The sequence below is a fragment of the Ylistrum balloti genome, unplaced genomic scaffold (genome assembly GCF_031769215.1).
Source record: "Ylistrum balloti isolate Yb309-2 unplaced genomic scaffold, AGI_CSIRO_Ybal_v1 Utg369958, whole genome shotgun sequence".
Lineage (NCBI taxonomy): Eukaryota > Metazoa > Mollusca > Bivalvia > Pectinida > Pectinidae > Ylistrum > Ylistrum balloti.
The window spans coordinates 126,617-147,569 of record NW_026782057.1 but is presented as its reverse complement, the minus strand read 5'-3'; the positions used below and the strand labels follow the sequence as shown (position 1 = coordinate 147,569).

The following is a 20,953-nucleotide window of genomic DNA, read 5'->3' as shown; positions in this document are numbered from 1 at the left end:
TAATGACCAGGAACGGTTTTTGGGGGCGTGTTTCTAAAACTTCCATCGTAATTCAGAAAAAAAAGCAGCGACAATCAAAGTCATTTACAATTTCTAATTTTCAATAGTTAAATTTCCATGTTTCATAATTTTTCAATATCACAAGTAATAAACATGCATGTGTAATATAGTGGAATATTAAAAAGAAATATTTAAAAAAAAAAAAAAAAAACTTACTTTCTTTTTATCACAAATTGCTATAGTTTGAGTCTAGTGTATATGATACTAAACCGTGTACCAGAAATCTGTCATTTAATCTTTACACCACTGAAAATAAATCGCCTTACCGGTGCACACGAAAGTTCTTTTTAACCTCAACATATTTTATGAACTGAAATGTATTTATAACGTGAACAACTGGACAAGGGGGAACACGCGTCGCCAACGCATGAAATAGCCCAAGCAAGGTCGTAGTCGAACTTTAGATCAAACCGTTTCTTCCTTTTCTCAGAGGATTAACGGTGAGCTTACAAAGAGAAGCAAAATAAAATCATGACAAACGTTTGATCTGGTAAATAAAATGGATGTAACTGTGTAATCTCGGAGTCACTTTTCATATCCATTAGGAAAGAAATATATGTAATTTTTTTACGACACCTGACACCCCTATGTACTGGTGTCGTTATATAATGAACTCGCCCACCTGTTTGGATGTAAACAGAGAAGCCCTGTACATGTGTGAATACGTGTCCACTTGGCTTTTGTAATCTGCGGCACCAATGTGCGTAAGGACATCGGAATTCTGAATTTGTCAGGACATTTACCAATCCACATGTCGGTCGACAGTCCTCCTGCGCTCTTTCCCTGTATTCCACAGTCTTCGTATGCAACTAGAACGCATGCTGATGTTTTCCATCCAAACGAACACCTGGATTCAGCTTCCGAAACTTCATCGTTCATCCTTACCAAGTGTCAACTCCCCCCAACATCACAGTGCGACGAGTCCACCCACGGGACATACGCCAGCAGTTATTCAGCTATCAGGTTCGATCCCCCACCCCCGGAAGATATGACATCAAAGAATGAGATCTCATCGTCAGCGCCCATGCTACATCGAGCAGAGATGCCCGGGGGTCTCTCGATTCGTACTACAATAATTAACTGCATTTGTTCAGAATACCAAGATGTCGATGTCGGACTCTTTGTTGACGACCCCAAGGATACGGTAACAAAATATCTAATCTTAGAAGTTTGGTTTGGGAAGGGGGGAGAGTAGGCTGGAGGGGGCGTTTTGAACCATCCAGTGTCAACCTTTTTCTGTGATTTTCTTCTTTTTGTAAGTAAAATGAAATAGCATAAAAATAAAATTGGATTATTCAAACTATATTTCACAACATTTAAAGAAAAAATGATCTTTAGAAAAAATTCGAAGAAACGGTTTGAATTTTAAAATTAACCAGGTGGCATGTTGGGGTTGAAATGGTCGGATGTCTTTTTTATTTGTAGAGCGATGGGGGCGTAAGAAATACTGCTTCAGGAGACCATTATTATCAGTGTCACCACATCTTATTAAAATAAACTTAACATTTTAACTAAATACTCATTCATCATATACTTCAGATAACATAAATTGTTAAAATCGTCAGCCATTTTTCTTTTAATCTGTGAGACTGTTTGATGAACATTCAGAGAGAAAAAAAACCCAGATAATCGTGATGTGAGGGATATAACTTATACTTACTAGTTACATTTCACCCCTCTTTTGGACATCCTAGAGTGAGAGTGCACAAAAACCTCTGAATTCTTTTAAATAGAAGCAGTAACAACATTGGTATGAACAACACCTGCATAAATGTTGTCAGTTTTATTTATCAAGACATCGGTAAAAAGTTTGTCGATTAAAATAATACAGCGGAAGGAATGTGATAGACCGCATATTGGGTTTACTTTGGCGGTATTATATCACGTACACGCCGGGGATTACCTATACAGGTACCCTTAGCTAACTCGTCTGTCCAGTTTTAATAGAACTGAAGAAGGGTGGTCACTTTTGGCACGCTTTACGCTAAGAAAACGAAACACATGATTTGTTTTCGCGTTAATTTATAACCTTTTTTTTATTGTATTGATGAAATTCTAATATGTTTCGGTCGTTGTTCAAAAATGATAAAAAAAAAAAGACAAAAACAAAAACCATGTGAACTGTCAGTTATAATTTGTCAACTTCTCTCTTTCAATCGATAAGTATATTATTATCAAGGTAAAATCGTCTTTATTTAGACGACTTTGTAATTTTACATGGAAAGTTCCGATTCTGTGGTTCAGATTTGGGGAGTTTTTTGCAGATTTTTTTAACCGTTCCATGCTTCAAGCACACCAACTTAATACATAACATATTGACATACTCGGATCAAGTATGATATTTAATCAGAATATAATACATATCATTACGATAATCAATTTTGGTACTTGTAATGAATTTACACCCTTTAAAAATATTTTTCCACATTTAGTATACTGTGAAATCATTCATTTTCGTGGGAGTTTTATTTTCGTTGATAAAGTGGGTACTCTTAATCCGCGAATTAATATATCCACGAACTAATGAAATCAGTATAAGTAATTATTTGGACTTATAAGTAACTTTATTGCACTGTATCACAAAATTAAATGCCAAAAAAAAATAAATGGTTTTACAGTATTGGTGACTGTTTATTTCTCAGTTATTATTTTACTTTCTCGTTCAATGTCTAACAGCAATACTGAACATCTATTGTGACTTTAATTTCACACGTCAATAACGGTTATTGAGGAAGGATCTAAGCTGTTTTCCTTCAGTACCTTTTGATACTCATTTAAACGTAGCTATTTAGGTTTAAAGATTTATAAGCATTTCAGAATTTATAAATTTTCGTTCGTGTTAAATCAATAAACACAATACATTTAAGAATCACATACTGATCGTAACACTCTCATCAGATATATTATATATGTCCATAATGAAGTATAATGCGTGCTTATTCAACCGACTAAATCGCCACGGACTTGAGAGAAGATCATACTGTTTGTTCTGTCTTGATATTTCGGTTCAAATATAGAAATAATTCCTACATATGGTTGTATATGTACATGTTTGATATGCCAAGGAATTCATCTAGAAATCCCAGAATCTCTATTTGGGATTTCCGTTTTTACCGTACTAAGATTCCCGATTTCAGCCAGGTTGCAATATCCAGATGGCCTGAAGAAGACGGATTAATGCTTAAAATGGAATTCATAGCATGTATTTTTAATCGTTGGTGTTGCTCAATTTTTTTTCTAGTTTAATGCAAACTTTGTGGTGTTTCAAATTGATATCCATGAGTTTTACATATCCATGTGTTTTATAAACTAACGGAAAAAAGAAACGCAAGTTTTTGTCCGGTGGTAAATATTTCAAATGTTTTATGGATGATCATATCATTGTTAAGATGTTTATATTAATTCCTCATTACTGATTAAAATTTGATAAGTTCTGTTGTCTTAACACAGACGGCGTTGGCATGACGTGGATACCCTACGCCATTTCCTGATCAAAATCAATAGCTGGTGTGCCCACCTCGAGCTGCAGTCGCTGCTCTAACTCTCATACCACTGACCCCATCAAATTGTTTATGGTCCTTTTTGGGATGTTATTCCACTCCTTAAGAAGGGCCTGCGTGAGCTGAGCGACGTTGTTTGGTACGCTGACGCGCTTCCTGAGCCTCCTGTCCAGCTCGTCCCACAAATGCTCGATCAGGGATAGATCTGGACTGTAGGGTGGCCAGTCGAGTACTGGGACATTGTTTTGGTTGAGGAAGTTACGACATACCCTAGCAACGTGCGGCCTCGCATTATCCTGCTGCAACGTAAGGTTTCGCGCTTGGATTAATGGAAGGACATGAGGAATGAGGACCTGATCCCGATATCGGACGGCTGTAAGATTGCCAATGATGATCACGAGAGGCGTTTTCACGCCATGAGAAATCCCCGCCCAAACCATAACAGACCCTCCCTCGAATCTGTCGTTTTCTTTAACGCATGCGTCAAAATATCGCTCACCGCGACGTCGATAGCAACGGTTACGTCCATCTGACCTGTACAACGTGAACCGAGACTCGTCCGTGAATAACACGCGTCTCCAGCGGGCCAAGCGAAACCGATTTGGTGCATGTGCACGCAGCCATTGCATTCGACGTTGATGCAGCCATTGCATTCGACGTTGATGTCGCCTGGGTGTAAATTGCGGACCAACGTAGGGACGTCGTGGCCTTAAATTGAACTCCCGCAACCGATTCCTAACTGTTCTTGGACACACACGGCGACCATGAGTGCCTACAATATGACTTGGCGTCTCCGTCGCTGCCTGAAATCGGTTACGTAGGTGTGAGAGACGTATGACCTGATCTTGACGTGGCGTCGTAACGCGTGGACGTCCGCTCCTGGGACGGTCAGCTAATCTTCCCGTGGCCCTGAGACGCCCAACTAATCAAGCTATCGTTGACTCATGGACTCCAAATTGCTCGGCGACGAGACGTTGCGATTGGCTCTGTAGAATTCGGGCAATAGCCCTACCCCTATCAACTTCGGACATTCGCGGCATGCTGCTTTTTAATCGCCTTGGAATGAAATTTTGTGCACTGGATGTGTGCTGTTAAAAAAAACTTGGTTTCTTTTTTCCGCTAGTATATATCCACGAGTTTTACATATTCATGAGTTTTACACATCCATTAGTTTTAAATATCCATGAGTTTTACACATCCATTAGTTTTACACATCCATGAGTTTTACACATCCATGAGTTTTATATATCCATGAGTTTTACATATCCATGAGTTTTACATATCAATGAGTTTTACATATCAATGAGTTTTACATATCCATGAGTTTTATATATCCATGAGTTTTATATATCCATGAGTTTTATATATCCATGAGTTTTACATATCCATGAGTTTTATATATCCATGAGTTTTACACATCCATGAGTTTTACATATCCATGAGTTTTACATATCCATGAGTTTTATTTATATACATCCATGAGTTTTACACATCCATGAGTTTTACATATCCATGAGTTTTACATATCCATGAGTTTTACACATCCATGAGTTTTACACATCCATGAGTTTTACATATCCATGAGTTTTACACATCCATGAGTTTTATATATCCATGAGTTTTATATATCCATGAGTTTTATATATCCATGAGTTTTACACATCCATGAGTTTTATATATCCATGAGTTTTACATATCCATGAGTTTTACACATCCATGAGTTTTACATATCCATGAGTTTTATATATCCATGAGTTTTACACATCCATGAGTTTTACACATGAGTTTTACCATCCATGAGTTTTACACATCCATGAGTTTTACACATCCATGAGTTTTATATATCCATGAGTTTTATATATCCATGAGTTTTACATATCCATGAGTTTTACACATCCATGAGTTTTACACATCCATGAGTTTTACATATCAATGAGTTTTACACATCCATGAGTTTTACATATCCATGAGTTTTATATATCCATGAGTTTTACATATCAATGAGTTTTACATATCCATGAGTTTTACATATCCATGAGTTTTACACATCCATGAGTTTTATATATCAATGAGTTTTATATATCCATGAGTTTTACATATCCATGAGTTTTACATATCAATGAGTTTTACATACCCGTGAGTTTTACATATCCATGAGTTTTACACATCCATGAGTTTTATATATCCATGAGTTTTACATATCAATGAGTTTTACATATCAATGAGTTTTACACATCCATGAGTTTTACATATCAATGAGTTTTATATATCATATATCCATGAGTTTTATCCATATTTTACATATCCATGAGTTTTATATACCATGAGTTTTATATATCCATGAGTTTTACACATCCATGAGTTTTATATATCCATGAGTTTTACATATCCATGAGTTTTATATATCCATGAGTTTTACACATCAAGGAGTTTTACACATCAAGGAGTTTTACATATCCATGAGTTTTACATATCCATGAGTTTTATATATCCATGAGTTTTACACATCCATGAGTTTTACATATCCATGAGTTTTATATATCCATGAGTTTTACATATCCATGAGTTTTATATATCCATGAGTTTTACATATCCATGAGTTTAACATACCCGTGAGTTTTACATATCCATGAGTTTTACATATCCATGAGTTTAACATACCCGTGAGTTTTACACATCCATGAGTTTTACACATCAAGGAGTTTTACACATCCATGAGTTTTACATATCCATGAGTTTTATATATCCATGAGTTTTATATATCCATGAGTTTTACACATCCATGAGTTTTACACATCCATGAGTTTTATATATCCATGAGTTTTATATATCCATGAGTTTTATATATCCATGAGTTTTATATATCCATGAGTTTTATATATCCATGAGTTTTACACATATCCATGAGTTTTACATATTTTATATATCCATGAGTTTTATATATCCATGAGTTTTATATATCCATGAGTTTTATATATCCATGAGTTTTATATATCCATGAGTTTTACACATCCATGAGTTTTATATATCCATGAGTTTTACACATCCATGAGTTTTATATATCCATGAGTTTTACATATCCATGAGTTTTACACATCCATGAGTTTTATATATCCATGAGTTTTATATATCCATGAGTTTTACACATCCATCATATGAGTTTTATATATCCATGAGTTTTATATATCCATGAGTTTTACATATCCATGAGTTTTATATATCCATGAGTTTTACATATCCATGAGTTTTATATATCCATGAGTTTTACACATCCATGAGTTTTATATATCCATGAGTTTTACATATCCATGAGTTTTACATATCAATGAGTTTTATATATCCATGAGTTTTACATATCCATGAGTTTTATATATCCATGAGTTTTATATATCCATGAGTTTTATATATCCATGAGTTTTATATATCCATGAGTTTTACACATCCATGAGTTTTATATATCCATGAGTTTTACACATCCATGAGTTTTATATATCCATGAGTTTTATATATCCATGAGTTTTATATATCCATGAGTTTTATATATCCATGAGTTTTATATATCCATGAGTTTTATATATCCATGAGTTTTAGACATCCATGAGTTTTATATATCCATGAGTTTTACATATATCATGAGTTTTATATATCCATGAGTTTTATATATCCATGAGTTTTATATATCCATGAGTTTTATATATCCATGAGTTTTATATATCCATGAGTTTTATATATCCATGAGTTTTATATATCCATGAGTTTTACACATCCATGAGTTTTATATATCCATGAGTTTTATATATCCATGAGTTTTACATATCCATGAGTTTTATATATCCATGAGTTTTATATATCCATGAGTTTTACACATCCATGAGTTTTACATATCCATGAGTTTTACATATCCATGAGTTTTATATATCCATGAGTTTTACACATCCATGAGTTTTATATATCCATGAGTTTTATATATCCATGAGTTTTACATATCCATGTGTTTTATATTTCCATGAGTTTTATATATCCATATATATCCATGAGTTTTACATATCCATGAGTTTTACACATCCATGAGTTTTATATATCCATGAGTTTTATATATCCATGAGTTTTATATATCCATGAGTTTTATATATCCATGAGTTTTATATATCCATGAGTTTTATATATCCATGAGTTTTACATATCCATGAGTTTTATATATCCATGAGTTTTATATATCCATGAGTTTTATATATCCATGAGTTTTACATATCCATGAGTTTTATATATCCATGAGTTTTACATATCAATGAGTTTTATATATCCATGAGTTTTATATATCATATATCATGAGTTTTATATATCCATGAGTTTTACACATCCATGAGTTTTATATATCCATGAGTTTTATATATCCATGAGTTTTATATATCCATGAGTTTTATCCACCATGAGTTTTACACATCCATGAGTTTTACACATCCATGAGTTTTATATATCCATGAGTTTTATATATCCATGAGTTTTATATATCCATGAGTTTTACACATCCATGAGTTTTATATATCCATGAGTTTTATATATCCATGAGTTTTATATATCCATGAGTTTTAAAAATCCATGAGTTTTATATATCCATGAGTTTTATCCATGAGTTTTACATATCCATGAGTTTTACACATCCATGAGTTTTATATATCCATGAGTTTTATATATCCATGAGTTTTACACATCCATGAGTTTTACACATCCATGAGTTTTACACATCCATGAGTTTTACATACCCGTGAGTTTTACACATCCATGAGTTTTATATATCCATGAGTTTTATATATCCATGAGTTTTACACATCCATGAGTTTTACGTATTCAGGAGAATAAAAGTATATCACATGAATATGAGACCAGGAAACACGCCAGGATAGTGTAAATAATTCGTACTCCGTGGTGAGTTTATAGTGCATATCTGTAATGTATATTTGCATACATATGCATTCATATATATATATTTATAAATAAATAAATTGGCAAACGAAATCACTTTCGTGTTTTTTATCTAAAAGGTCCCACCGGATGTAAGCACGCCCCCGGATACCGCCTCAGAGAACCCAAGTCTTGCGGATTCCGGTTATGACGACTCCCTCAACACTCAGTGTCTGGAGACGGTACTTGACTGGGAGGACGTGTCCCAGAGTCCGGATCCCGTCCCCTTGTACCTGTCATCAACACTTTTACATAGCCCCGATCATCGTGGATTTCAAGATCATCTAAATGACATATATCATCACCGACTGAGTATTGAGTACAAGTACCAAGTGAACAACTGTCTTGAGGGACAACGAGAGGTGAGTGTCCGAGGGACAACAAGAGGTGAGTGTCCGAGAGACAACGGGAGGTGAGTGTCCGAGAGACAACGGGAGGTGAGTGTCCGAGAGACAACGAGAGGTGAGTGTCCGAGAGACAACGGGAGGTGAGTGTCCGAGAGACAACGGGAGGTGAGTGTCCGAGGGACAACGGGAGGTGAGTGTCCGAGAGACAACGGGAGGTGAGTGTCCGAGAGACAACGAGAGGTGAGTGTCCGAGAGACAACGGGAGGTGAGTGTCCGAGAGACAACGAGAGGTGAGTGTCCGAGAGACAACGGGAGGTGAGTGTCCGAGAGACAACGAGAGGTGAGTGTTCGAGGGACAAGGGGAGGTGAGTGTCCGAGAGACAACGAGAGGTGAGTGTCCGAGGGACAAGGGGAGGTGAGTGTCCGAGAGACAACAAGAGGTGAGTGTCCGAGGGACAAGGGGAGGTGAGTGTCCGAGAGACAACGAGAGGTGAGTGTCCGAGGGACAAGGGGAGGTGAGTGTCCTTTCCTTGTAAAATCAATAACGGAAGGATCGTGTACTGATTATAGAATAGAGATAAGTTTATTTGGTAGTTACATTTCTCTTCAGTAAAACAAAAAAATGGACATTGCTTCTGTGGAATCTTCGAAAATTTCACCACTAGAGTGGCCAAACTTCCATACTTACTAGCCTATTATATGCCAGCAAGCCTTGCCAGGTATACATTTATGATGGCCGTGCTAATTTCCGGGAGGGAAAACTCTACTGAAATATTAGTTCTATCCTGGCTATGTTTTATAATTTTTACAGTTACCAAATCGACGCTATAACTTTTGTAATTCTCGTGATCCTAATACACTGATAATGATAGGTTCTTGTCCAGTAGAAATGTAGATGGTTCACATACAAAACATTTTCATCGTTTTAAACCCAGGTTCCCAACGTGAATGAAAAAAGAATTGAGCAAAAATGAAATAAAAATATAGGTCTGAAAATATTAAACAATATAGATGTGTATGTCAATCGTGGCAATCGTACCAGTAACACTATTATGTCGTCACTGGTTGTGTCTAGCAATCGTAGCAGTAACACTCTTATGTCGTCACTGGTTGTGACTAGCAATCGTAGCAGTAACACTATTATGTCGTAACTGGTTGTGACTAGCAATCGTGACAGTAACACTATTATATCGTCACTGGTTGTGACTAGCAATCGTAGTAGTAACACTATTATATCGTCACTGGTTGTGACTAGCAATCGTAGCAGTAACACTATTATGTCGTAACTGGTTGTGACTAGCAATCGTGGCAGTAACACTCTCATGTCGTCACTGGTTGTGTCTAGCAATCGTGGCAGTAACACTATAATGTCACTGGTTGTGACTAGCAATCGTAGTAGTAACACTATTATGTCGTCACTGGTTGTGACTAGCAATCGTGGCAGTAACACTCTCATGTCGTCACTGGTTGTGACTAGCAATCGTAGCAGTAACACTATTATGTCGTAACTGGTTGTGACTAGCAATCGTGGCAGTAACACTATAATGTCACTGGTTGTGACTAGCAATCGTAGTAGTAACACTATTATGTCGTCACTGGTTGTGACTAGCAATCGTGGCAGTAACACTCTCATGTCGTCACTGGTTGTGACTAGCAATCGTGGCAGTAACACTCTCATGTCGTCACTGGTTGTGTCTAGCAATCGTAGTAGTAACACTATTATGTCGTCACTGGTTGTGACTAGCAATCGTAGTAGTAACACTATTATGTCGTCACTGGTTGTGACTAGCAATCGTGGCAGTAACACTCTCATGTCGTCACTGGTTGTGACTAGCAATCGTGGCAGTAACACTCTCATGTCGTCACTGGTTGTGTCTAGCAATCGTGGCAGTAACACTATAATGTCACTGGTTGTGACTAGCAATCGTAGTAGTAACACTATTATATCGTCACTGGTTGTGACTAGCAATCGTGGCAGTAACACTCTCATGTCGTCACTGGTTGTGACTAGCAATCGTAGCAGTAACACTATTATGTCGTCACTGGTTGTGTCTAGCAATCGTGGCAGTAACACTATAATGTCACTGGTTGTGACTAGCAATCGTAGTAGTAACACTATTATGTCGTAACTGGTTGTGACTAGCAATCGTGGCAGTAACACTCTCATGTCGTCACTGGTTGTGACTAGCAATCGTAGCAGTAACACTATTATGTCGTAACTGGTTGTGACGAGCAATCGTGACAGTAACACTATTATATCGTCACTGGTTGTGACTAGAAATTGTGGCAGTAACACAATTATGTCGTCACTGGTTGTGACTAGAAATCGTGGCACTGAAAGTCGTGTCAGAATCACTCTAAAGTTGTCGGTGATAATAGTATCTTCAACTTCTGCAAGTTCCAAGGGTTCTGCTTCAGACCTGTACTTACATTGTATCATCTCTTCACCTATACATTGTGTCTGGAGGAATCAGCTGATTGATGATAGAGTTAAGATTAGCCCCAATTAATAGTGTTACATATAGATTAATAAGGCGCTACATCGGAGGTAAATTACATATAAATTTTATCTTTATACTGCCCCGTCATTGTTTTCACTTCTTAGAGTATTCAAATTCCTTGATTTTCTTTTGTTTAAAAAATGTACGTGTTTTTAATATTATTTTAAAATACTTTTTACACTAAGAACATTTGAACTTCAGGTTACCCCTGGTATGAGGGGCCTGCTGATTAGCTGGATGACTGGGGTTCACCATCAGCTAATCATGTGTCAGGACAGCTTGTTTGTCGCAGTCAATATCGTGGACCGAATACTGGACATCATGCATGCCTCGAGAGACTACCTCCAGCTTCTGGGCATTGCATCACTATTGATAGCCGCCAAATGTGTAAGTTTACAAGCAAGTAGATGTATTGGCTTGTTTGTTTTGGGTTTCACACATTGCCAGACTGTGTTCACCGATAATGGAGGGCAGCCATACTTGGAGGTATTTATAGTGTTATCACACTGAAATGCAATAAGCTGGACACAGGAGTAAAACAAAACTACATCCCTTCACAATATATTGACTAACCGGAAACCCAGTCCTTACCGATTTTGCTAAACGTGAAAGCTAACACGAGAAACAACTGTTTTCTCCAGTTGGTTGTGTTATATATGTCGACTGTTTTCTTTCCCTGCCCCGACATAGACAGGCCTATATAGGTTTGCATCTGGTCGTCATTTTTGCCATACTGTGGTTTCCGCTCCTGCGATGAAATATAGGTGTTGTTTTTCGGTTTCGCTCCATTTTCTATTGATCAGTTTCCCTTCATTTTTTCAGAACTGGATGATAATATTGGACTGTACCTGTACTTATTTATCATAATCTTTGCACCATGTCAGCTACAGATATCTTACTCGGATCTACAGTATTTCACTATCCTCACAATGGTACATAGTATGTTATTTCCGTCAGTGCTAATTCTACCAGAGAAGAAAAAGTACACATAATAATTCCTTCAAGTTTTTAAATTCCATTCCAACAAAGGTGAACTGCTCCTTGCCTGTGATGCCTGTATACAGAAAGGCCTTTGATGACTGTATACAGAAAGGCCTGTGATGACTGTATACAGAAAGGCCTGTGATGCCTGTGTACAGAAAGGCCTGTGATGCCAGAAATGTCTGTGATGACTGTATACAGAAAGCCCTTTGATGCCTGTATAAAGAAAGGCCTGTGATGCCAGAAATGTCTATGATGACTATATACAGAAAGGCCTTTGATGACTCTATACAGAAAGGTCTTTGATGCCTGTATACAGAAAGGCCTGTGATGCCAGAAATGTCTGTGATGCCTGTATACAGAAATGTCTGTGATGCCTGTATACAGAAAGGCCTGTGATGCCTGTATACAGAAAGTCCTTTGATGCCTGTATACAGAAAGGCCTGTGATGCCTGTATACAGAAAGGCCTTTGATGCCTATATACAGAAAGGTCTCTGATGCCTGTATACAGAAAGGCCTTTGATGCCTGTATACAGAAAGGTCTGTGATGCCTGTATACAGAAAGGCCTGTGATGCCAGAAATGCCTGTGATGCCAGAAATGTCTGTGATGCCTGTATACAGAAATGTCTGTGATGCCTGTATACAGAAAGGCCTGTGATGCCTGTATACAGAAAGGCCTGTGATGCCTGTATACAGAAAGGTCTGTCATGCCTGTATACAGAAATGTCTGTGATGCCTGTATACAGAAAGGCCTGTGATTCCTGTATACAGAAAGGCCTTTGATGCCTGTATACAGAAAGGTCTGTGATGCCTGTATACAGAAAGGCATGTGATTCCTGTATACAGAAAGGCCTTTGATGCCTGTATACAGAAAGGTCTGTGATGCCTGTATACAGAAAGGCATGTGATGCCTGTATACAGAAAGGCCTGTATACAGAAAGGTCTGTGATGCCTGTATACAGAAAGGCCTGTGATTCCTGTATACAGAAAGGCCTTTGATGCCTGTATACAGAAAGGTCTGTGATGCCTGTATATGGAAAGGCCTGTGATGCCTGTATACAGAAAGGCCTTTGATGCCTGTATACAGAAAGGTCTGTGATGCCTGTATACAGAAAGGCCTTTGATGCCTGTATACAGAAAGGTCTGTGATGCCTGTATACAGAAAGGCCTTGGATGCCTGTATACAGAAAGGTCTGTGATGCCTGTATATAGAAAGGCCTTTGATAACTATATACAGAAAGGTCTGTGATGCCTGTATACAGAAAGGCCTTTGATGCCTGTAAACAGAAAGATCTGTGATGCCTGTATACAGAAAGGTCTGTGATGCCTGTAAACAGAAAGATCTGTGATGCCTGTAAACAGAAATGTCTCTGATGCCTGTATATAGAAAGGTCTGTGATGTCTGTAAACAGAAAGATCTGTGATGCCTGTAAACAGAAAGATCTGTGATGCCTGTATACAGAAAGATCTGTGATGCATGTATACAGAAAGGCCTGTGATGCCTGTTTACAGAAAGGCCTGTGATGCCTGTTTACAGAAAGATCTGTGATGCCTGTATACAGATAGGCCTGTGATGCCTGTATACAGAAAGATCTGTGATGACTGTATACAGAAAGGCCTGTGATGCCTGTATACAGAAAGGCCTGTGATGCCTGTATACAGAAAGATCTGTGATGACTGTATACAGAAAGGCCTGTGATGCCTGTATACAGAAAGGCCTGTGATGCCTGTATACAGAAAGATCTGTGATGACTGTATACAGAAAGGCCTGTGATGCCTGTATACAGAAAGGCCTGTGATGCCTGTATACAGAAAGATCTGTGATGCCTGTAAACAGAAAGATCTGTGATGCCTGTATACAGAAATGCCTTTGATTCCTGTATACAGAAAGATCTGTGATGCCTGTATACAGAAAGGCCTTTGATTCCTGTATACAGAAAGGCCTGTGATGCCTGTATACAGAAAGGCCTTTGATTCCTGTATACAGAAAGGCATGTGATGCCTGTATACAGAAAGGCCTGTGATGCCTGTATACAGAAAGGCCTTTGATGCCTGTATACAGAAAGGCCTGTGATGCCTGTATACAGAAAGGCCTTTGATGTATACAGAAAGGCCTTTGATGCCTGTATACAGAAAGGCCTGTGATGCCTGTATACAGAAAGGCCTGTGATGCCTGTATACAGAAAGGTCTGTGATGCCTGTATACAGAAAGGCCTGTGATGCCTGTAAACAGAAAGACCTGTGATGCCTGTATACAGAAAGGCCTGTGATGCCTGTATACAGAAATGTTTCTACACATATAGAAGTCTATATACAAAGTTGATTAGACTTTATTGTTACAATCTAAACAGAAACAACCCTTACATATTTAATGAGTGTTTTTTTGTTTTTTTTTTGTAATTAACTTTGTTATTGACATTTGTTGGTAATGAGGCGGTTTGATAATTGAAATATGCCAGTAAAATGGAGTTTAATTGGGTTTATCTTTTCTGAAATCTATACAAATTGCTTTTAATTTTGGTACAATTTCTTATTTGCGCTTTGTATAAATTGACTTTGGTCGACATTTTTGAAGTCCAGCATGCCTCTTTATAAATTTGAATAGTGTTACTGTTGCCTGTATTCATTGAAATATCTCTACAGATTCACAGAGAAATATTGTCATAAAGGAAATCGCTAATCGGTTAGAAATAAGTACTTGTTTCCCTGCAGACTGAAAAAACATTTTTGGATTTATATTTAGTTTAAAATAGGAAAATTATAAGAAAATTATTGTTAATATATTTTCTCCCTTACCCACCAGGAGGAAGTTAGTCCGCCGGAAATTACCGAGCTTCTGAGTTGCTGTACTGACACTTACTCACGTGACCAGGTCAAACATCTAGAGAGGGTTATTCTAAATGCTATTAAGTTCGATCTGCTGGTCCCAACGCCCCAGTTTTTCTTGGAATACTTCTCTTCTTGTTGTATCTGCCTGTTCGGTGGCTTCCAGAGTGACCGGCTCAGGTAGGTACCGTCTAAAAGCTGGCGATAGAGTTCCCTACTTTTAGGTTATCTGACCCGAATGGTCAAGATGACCTATTGCTATCGTGCATTGTTCGTCGTTGTGCGCTGTCAGCTGTGCGTCGCGCGTAAACTTTTTCTTTTAAAACCCTGCTCCTCTTCCATGCCATAGCGGATTTCAACCAAATGCGGTCGAATGCATCATTGAGTGAGGATAATTATTTCTTCATTCATAATTCATAATTTTGATTCGACCCCAAGGGGGCAAGGGACGGAGACCCAAACGAGGGGTGGGGTGTTGATATTAGCTTTAAAACCCTAGTCCTCCTTTCTGCCTTGGTGGATTTCAACAAGTTTTGGTCTGATTCATCAGTTCCGTGGGTCAATTATTTCTTAAATCCAAAAAGTGGATTCGACACCTAGGGACGTAGGGACAGGGCTCCAATAGAAGATCGACAATATTTTGCCTCAAAACGCTACTCCTTCTTAATACCTTTGTAGATTTTTAACATTGTTGCATGTGGATTATCATTTTTTTAAATTCATAAAGTTGAATAAACCCCTTGGGATCTGGGGGCGGGGCCCCAAATCGGAAGCTTAGTCCACAATCTTTCTTCAAACGCTGCTTTTTCTTAATGCTTGAATGGATTTAAACCCAATGTTTCCCGAAATATCATTGTAGGAAGGGAATCATTTCTTAAATTCAGAAAATTCACTCTTCCTCTAGGAACTTAGGGACAGGCCCCGAAATGGGGAAGTTAGTCAATATTTTGGTTCAAAACGCTACTGTTCCTTAATAATTAATTGGATTAATTCAAATTTTGTCTGAAACATCAGTAGCTATGGACAATTAATTCTTAAAATCAGAAAGTTGAGTTGAGCCCTGGGGACTCGGGGACGGTGAAGGTAGACAATACTTTCCTTCAAAACGCTACTTTCTCTTAATACTTCTTAATGATTTCAACCATAAATGGCTCGAAACATTATCAGGGAGTGACAATGAACTCAAAAGTGCATAACGTGATCCTGATATTGTACTGACCAAATCTTATTTTTTTCGCTTTGGTCCAAAATCCAACATATTTTATATTGAACAAATAGTTTGAACTATTTTTCAAGCTTCATTCACACCATTGATGAAAACTGGATTTTTAAGGGGAAAAAAGAGATGATATGTTGTTATTTTTTCAGCCTGATGAAAACTTTAACAACAGTAGCCAATTTGTAACTTGATTGCACAGCTGTATTTCATGTACAGAACTTACCATTTGTGAGTTTCTGATACTTTTAAGGAATGTTCAAAATTTGAATTCATCAGATTTATCAGACCACCATCAGCAAATTTTGTGATTTGTCATCCATCTATCGATTGTCAGATGACCGTTAAGGGTCATGACCCTCTTATTTCTGCCTTTGAATATTTAAAAAAAATTCAATCATTTTTTATTTTCAAATTAACCTAATATGGACATGAATGTAATATTCTATTTACCATTCATATTTTAAAGGAACTCTCAGGTTTCAAATAAAAGAGGTCATGTATTTGCTGCTTAAACAATCATGTGAAGTGATAGCTTATAGAAATATGTCATTTGTGCACGCATCTACAGAAAGAAAACATGTTTTTGTATGTTGTTCAATGCTGTCTGTTTTGTATGTTACACGTGTAATTCTCAGTGTTCTGTCTGTTTTGTATGTTGCACGTGTACAGTTTTGTACAGTTGTGGTAACGCAAAACACCCCCACAAACTTCATGCACAGATCGTGCGCACGATACAGTATCGTATAGGATAGGGGCATTTTTTGCGGTTTGGTAAAAAATGGTTGGCTAATATTACGGATTGAAAATTAAACGGAAAATTCGTGATATTAGCATTAAATAGAGAGTACGTGAACAAAAGCTTATCTGTATACGGGTATATATGTGACAGATCCGGATCCGCTGGGTCGCCCGTGTAACAAAAACAACACTTAAGATTTACCTGAGCATATAATTTTTGTTTAGAAAATGAATGAAAAATGAGAGTGATACAGAAGTAATGAAAATAAAATTTCCTTTCTGACGGTATCAATTTTAAATGATTTATTGCTGTGATAGGAAGAGACGTCCATTTAATGTTTACATATATAATGTATATATAATGTGTGTCTGTACACTAAGGCTGGTCACGTGTGGCTCTTTGTAAACATAACACTTAAAATTACGAGTGTATCTAACTATTCAGTGTGTATGTGATATATCTACTACTGTCCCACCTATATATCAACGGCTTAATTAGGAATTATACTTAGTTGTAGTCATGTATATTTAGAAAATGATAATAAACCCTATCCCACACTTATTTATAAGTAATTTCTAAATTTGTATTAACAACGATAGAATCGCATATTTTCCTATCGTGCGCACATCAAACATACATCGTACAGACATCATGCGCCTGTCGCACATCGTGTAATGCAGTGTGATCCCGCAACTATATCTTACACGTATAGTTCTATATTGTCTGTCGGTATAATTGTTCTATACTGTCTGTCGGTATAATTGTTCTATACTGTCTGTCAGTATGTTACACGTGTTGTTCTATACTGTCGGTATGTCACACGTGTTGTTCTATACTGTCTGTCAGTATGTTACACGTGTTGTTCTATACTGTCTGTCAGTATGTTACACGTGTTGTTCTCTATTGTCTGTCAGTATGTTACACGTGTTGTTCTCTATTGTCTGTCAGTATGTTACACGTGTTGTTCTATACTGTCTGTCGGTATGTTACACGTGTTGTTCTGTACTGTCTGTCAGTATGTTACACGTGTTGTTCTATACTGTCTGTCGGTATGTTACACGTGTTGGTCTGTACTGTCTGTCGGTATGTCACACGTGTTGTTCTATACTGTCTGCCAGTATGTTACACGTGTTGTTTTCTACTGTCTGCCAGTATGTTACACGTGTTGTTTTCTACTGTCTGTCAGTATGTTACACGTGTTGTTCTGTACTGTCTGCCAGTATGTTACACGTGTTGTTTTCTACTGTCTGTCGGTATGTTACACGTGTTGTTTTCTACTGTCTGTCAGTATGTTACACGTGTTGTTCTGTACTGTCTGTCGGTATGTTACACGTGTTGTTCTATACTGTCTGCCAGTATGTTACACGTGTTGTTTTCTACTGTCTGCCAGTATGTTACACGTGTTGTTTTCTACTGTCTGTCAGTATGTTACACGTGTTGTTCTGTACTGTCTGCCAGTATGTTACACGTGTTGTTTTCTACTGTCTGTCGGTATGTTACACGTGTTGTTTTCTACTGTCTGTCAGTATGTTACACGTGTTGTTCTGTACTGTCTGTCAGTATGTTACACGTGTTGTTCTGTACTGTCTGTCAGTATGTTACACGTGTTGTTCTATACTGTCTGTCGGTATGTCACACATGTTGTTCTATACTGTCAGTATGTTACACGTGTTGGTCTGTACTGTCTGTCGGTATGTCACACGTGTTGTTCTGTACTGTCTGTCAGTATGTTACACGTGTTGTTCTCTACTGTCTGTCAGTATGTTACACGTGTTGTTCTGTACTGTCTGTCAGTATGTTACACGTGTTGTTCTGTACTGTCTGTCAGTATGTCACACGTGTTGTTATATACTGTCTTATTCTTGTATCGTAGGCAGGCCCGCGCGAATGCCCGTTGCGTACTGGAGTTGTCACTGCAGGATTACGAACTTAGCCAGGTTCGCCCATCCCTGTTGGCTCTATGTGTGTGGAAGGTAGCTGTAGATTTAACGCAATGTGACGATGGAGAGTTTGTTCCACCGGGACTTGACTTCCAGCAAGAAGAATTTCAAAATATCTACACCCAGGTCAGAAGGTTTTCCGAAAATTTAAAGAAAAGTTTTCCCGAAGTCAGCAGCATTTGCGAATATTACTTCAACCTCTACGGAGCCGAGTAAGCGAAGTTGTTGTATGTAAGGAAACATCAGTGTACAGTTTATCAAACTATTGTAACAATATCTTCCTCGCAAATCACGTGAAATTTACATCCTTTACCATCATTGTACCGTCCCGATCACTATAAGCTCGAATACGTAATTTCTGGTTTGACTTCATTATTACTGTATTAAAAACAAAACATTATTTTTGCTTGAAAAGCGATTTGTTGCTTTCGAGCAGTGTCCGTCTTTGTTTAGATACAATCTAACCCCTAAATATCTCCTCGTAGGTTTATCTTCATCAATACGGAAAGTAACTGTCTTTGGATCATTAAAGAATTATGGCACTTCATTTCCATGCTTTTCCCAAAGGAAGCTTCTTGATTTCGATGAACATATGTTCAGTTCGCAGTACATTGTTTGCAAACAAATTTCTTTACTATATGTATATATTGGTCTTTGACTTAAATAACATATATATATATTTGTATACCGTTCTTAACTTAGTTGAATATAAATGATTACAGCGGGTTTTTTTTTTTCTTTTAGGAATATGATAGTTATTCCTGCTTCCGTTTTTTAGTTTCGTAGTTGAATAACTTTAAAAAATCGGATTTCATTGAAGAATCTTCTTCAGTTGTTAGAAAGTCGTGTGCATATTGAAAACGGTATAGTTTTGTTGTAGACTTGTACACATTTCCAGTTTTGAATAGCTGTAACTTTTCATTGCTTGATAAGTCTTCCATGTTGGATAATTGTAAACACTTTTAGGGTAAAATACTGTACATACATCAAGGATAAAATTATTGTACTCACTTCCGGTTTTTAATAGTTGTGCACACATCCGGAGTTAACAAGCTTTTAATCCGGAGTTTTGTTTCAGGGGATGTATTTTGTTCCTCAGAGGTTGTAGAACTGTGCACGCTTGCTGTGTTAAATTGAATATGCATACCTTTGGACTTTACTCACTTCCAGGCTTCATAATAATGTACTTCCGGTAATCACAAATGATATTTGTTTCATTTCCTGTATTTGATCAATCCTTTCATGGTAAATAATACCTCAATTCTAAGGGGTTGATAAGCGGCCTTTCTTCGTGTACATTACAAAATGTATAGTACTCAGTTAAGATCGTTAAAAAACACTTACGGTGTTTCTGTATCAATAACTTTACTTATTTACAATTGGAAAATCTATATTAGTCATGATAACAATGCATTTCGTGTCGTCCCTGGTCTGTTGTGACACCTCCGGGCATACCTATCAATTTATTTGCATGCTGTGTACATTTAAATATCTACAGGGATTTCAGTTACCTTGATACATATTCAAGCTGTATACCATTCACTCAATAACTTGCTAATTCTAGTAGATAATGGGTGACATAATTATTATTTATTATGCTTGTATTTACATGTTGTTTATTTACATCCTGTTGACAGTTTGATAACGATCTACACTGTGTTTATTTATATATACTATATTTGATATTCTCAGCTTCTATGCATTTTAGTTATTTAGTCTCATAAGTACTACGTACATGTATGTATATTACAATGTATCTATTGTTTTTTCTGATGGCGACGAAAGAGCTGAAATGTACCCTGAGTTTTTTGCTTTATTTGGATATAAAATACTTAACATACAATCAAAGGTCACGAAAGTGCGAATATTGTAGTCA

At 37.2% G+C, this 20,953-nt stretch overlaps 1 protein-coding gene across 1 annotated transcript; it reads left to right on the top strand.

Moving 5' to 3' along the window:
* The first annotated feature begins 811 nt into the window (after positions 1-811).
* LOC132547503 (G2/mitotic-specific cyclin-B1-like) lies at positions 812-19,293 on the top strand. The gene is made up of 5 exons (XM_060211260.1): positions 812-1,214; positions 8,607-8,884; positions 11,572-11,757; positions 15,157-15,359; positions 19,011-19,293. The coding sequence occupies exons 1-5, from the start codon at positions 812-814 to the stop codon at positions 19,291-19,293; spliced, it is 1,353 nt and encodes a 450-aa protein (XP_060067243.1).
* Positions 19,294-20,953: the final 1,660 nt, after the last annotated feature.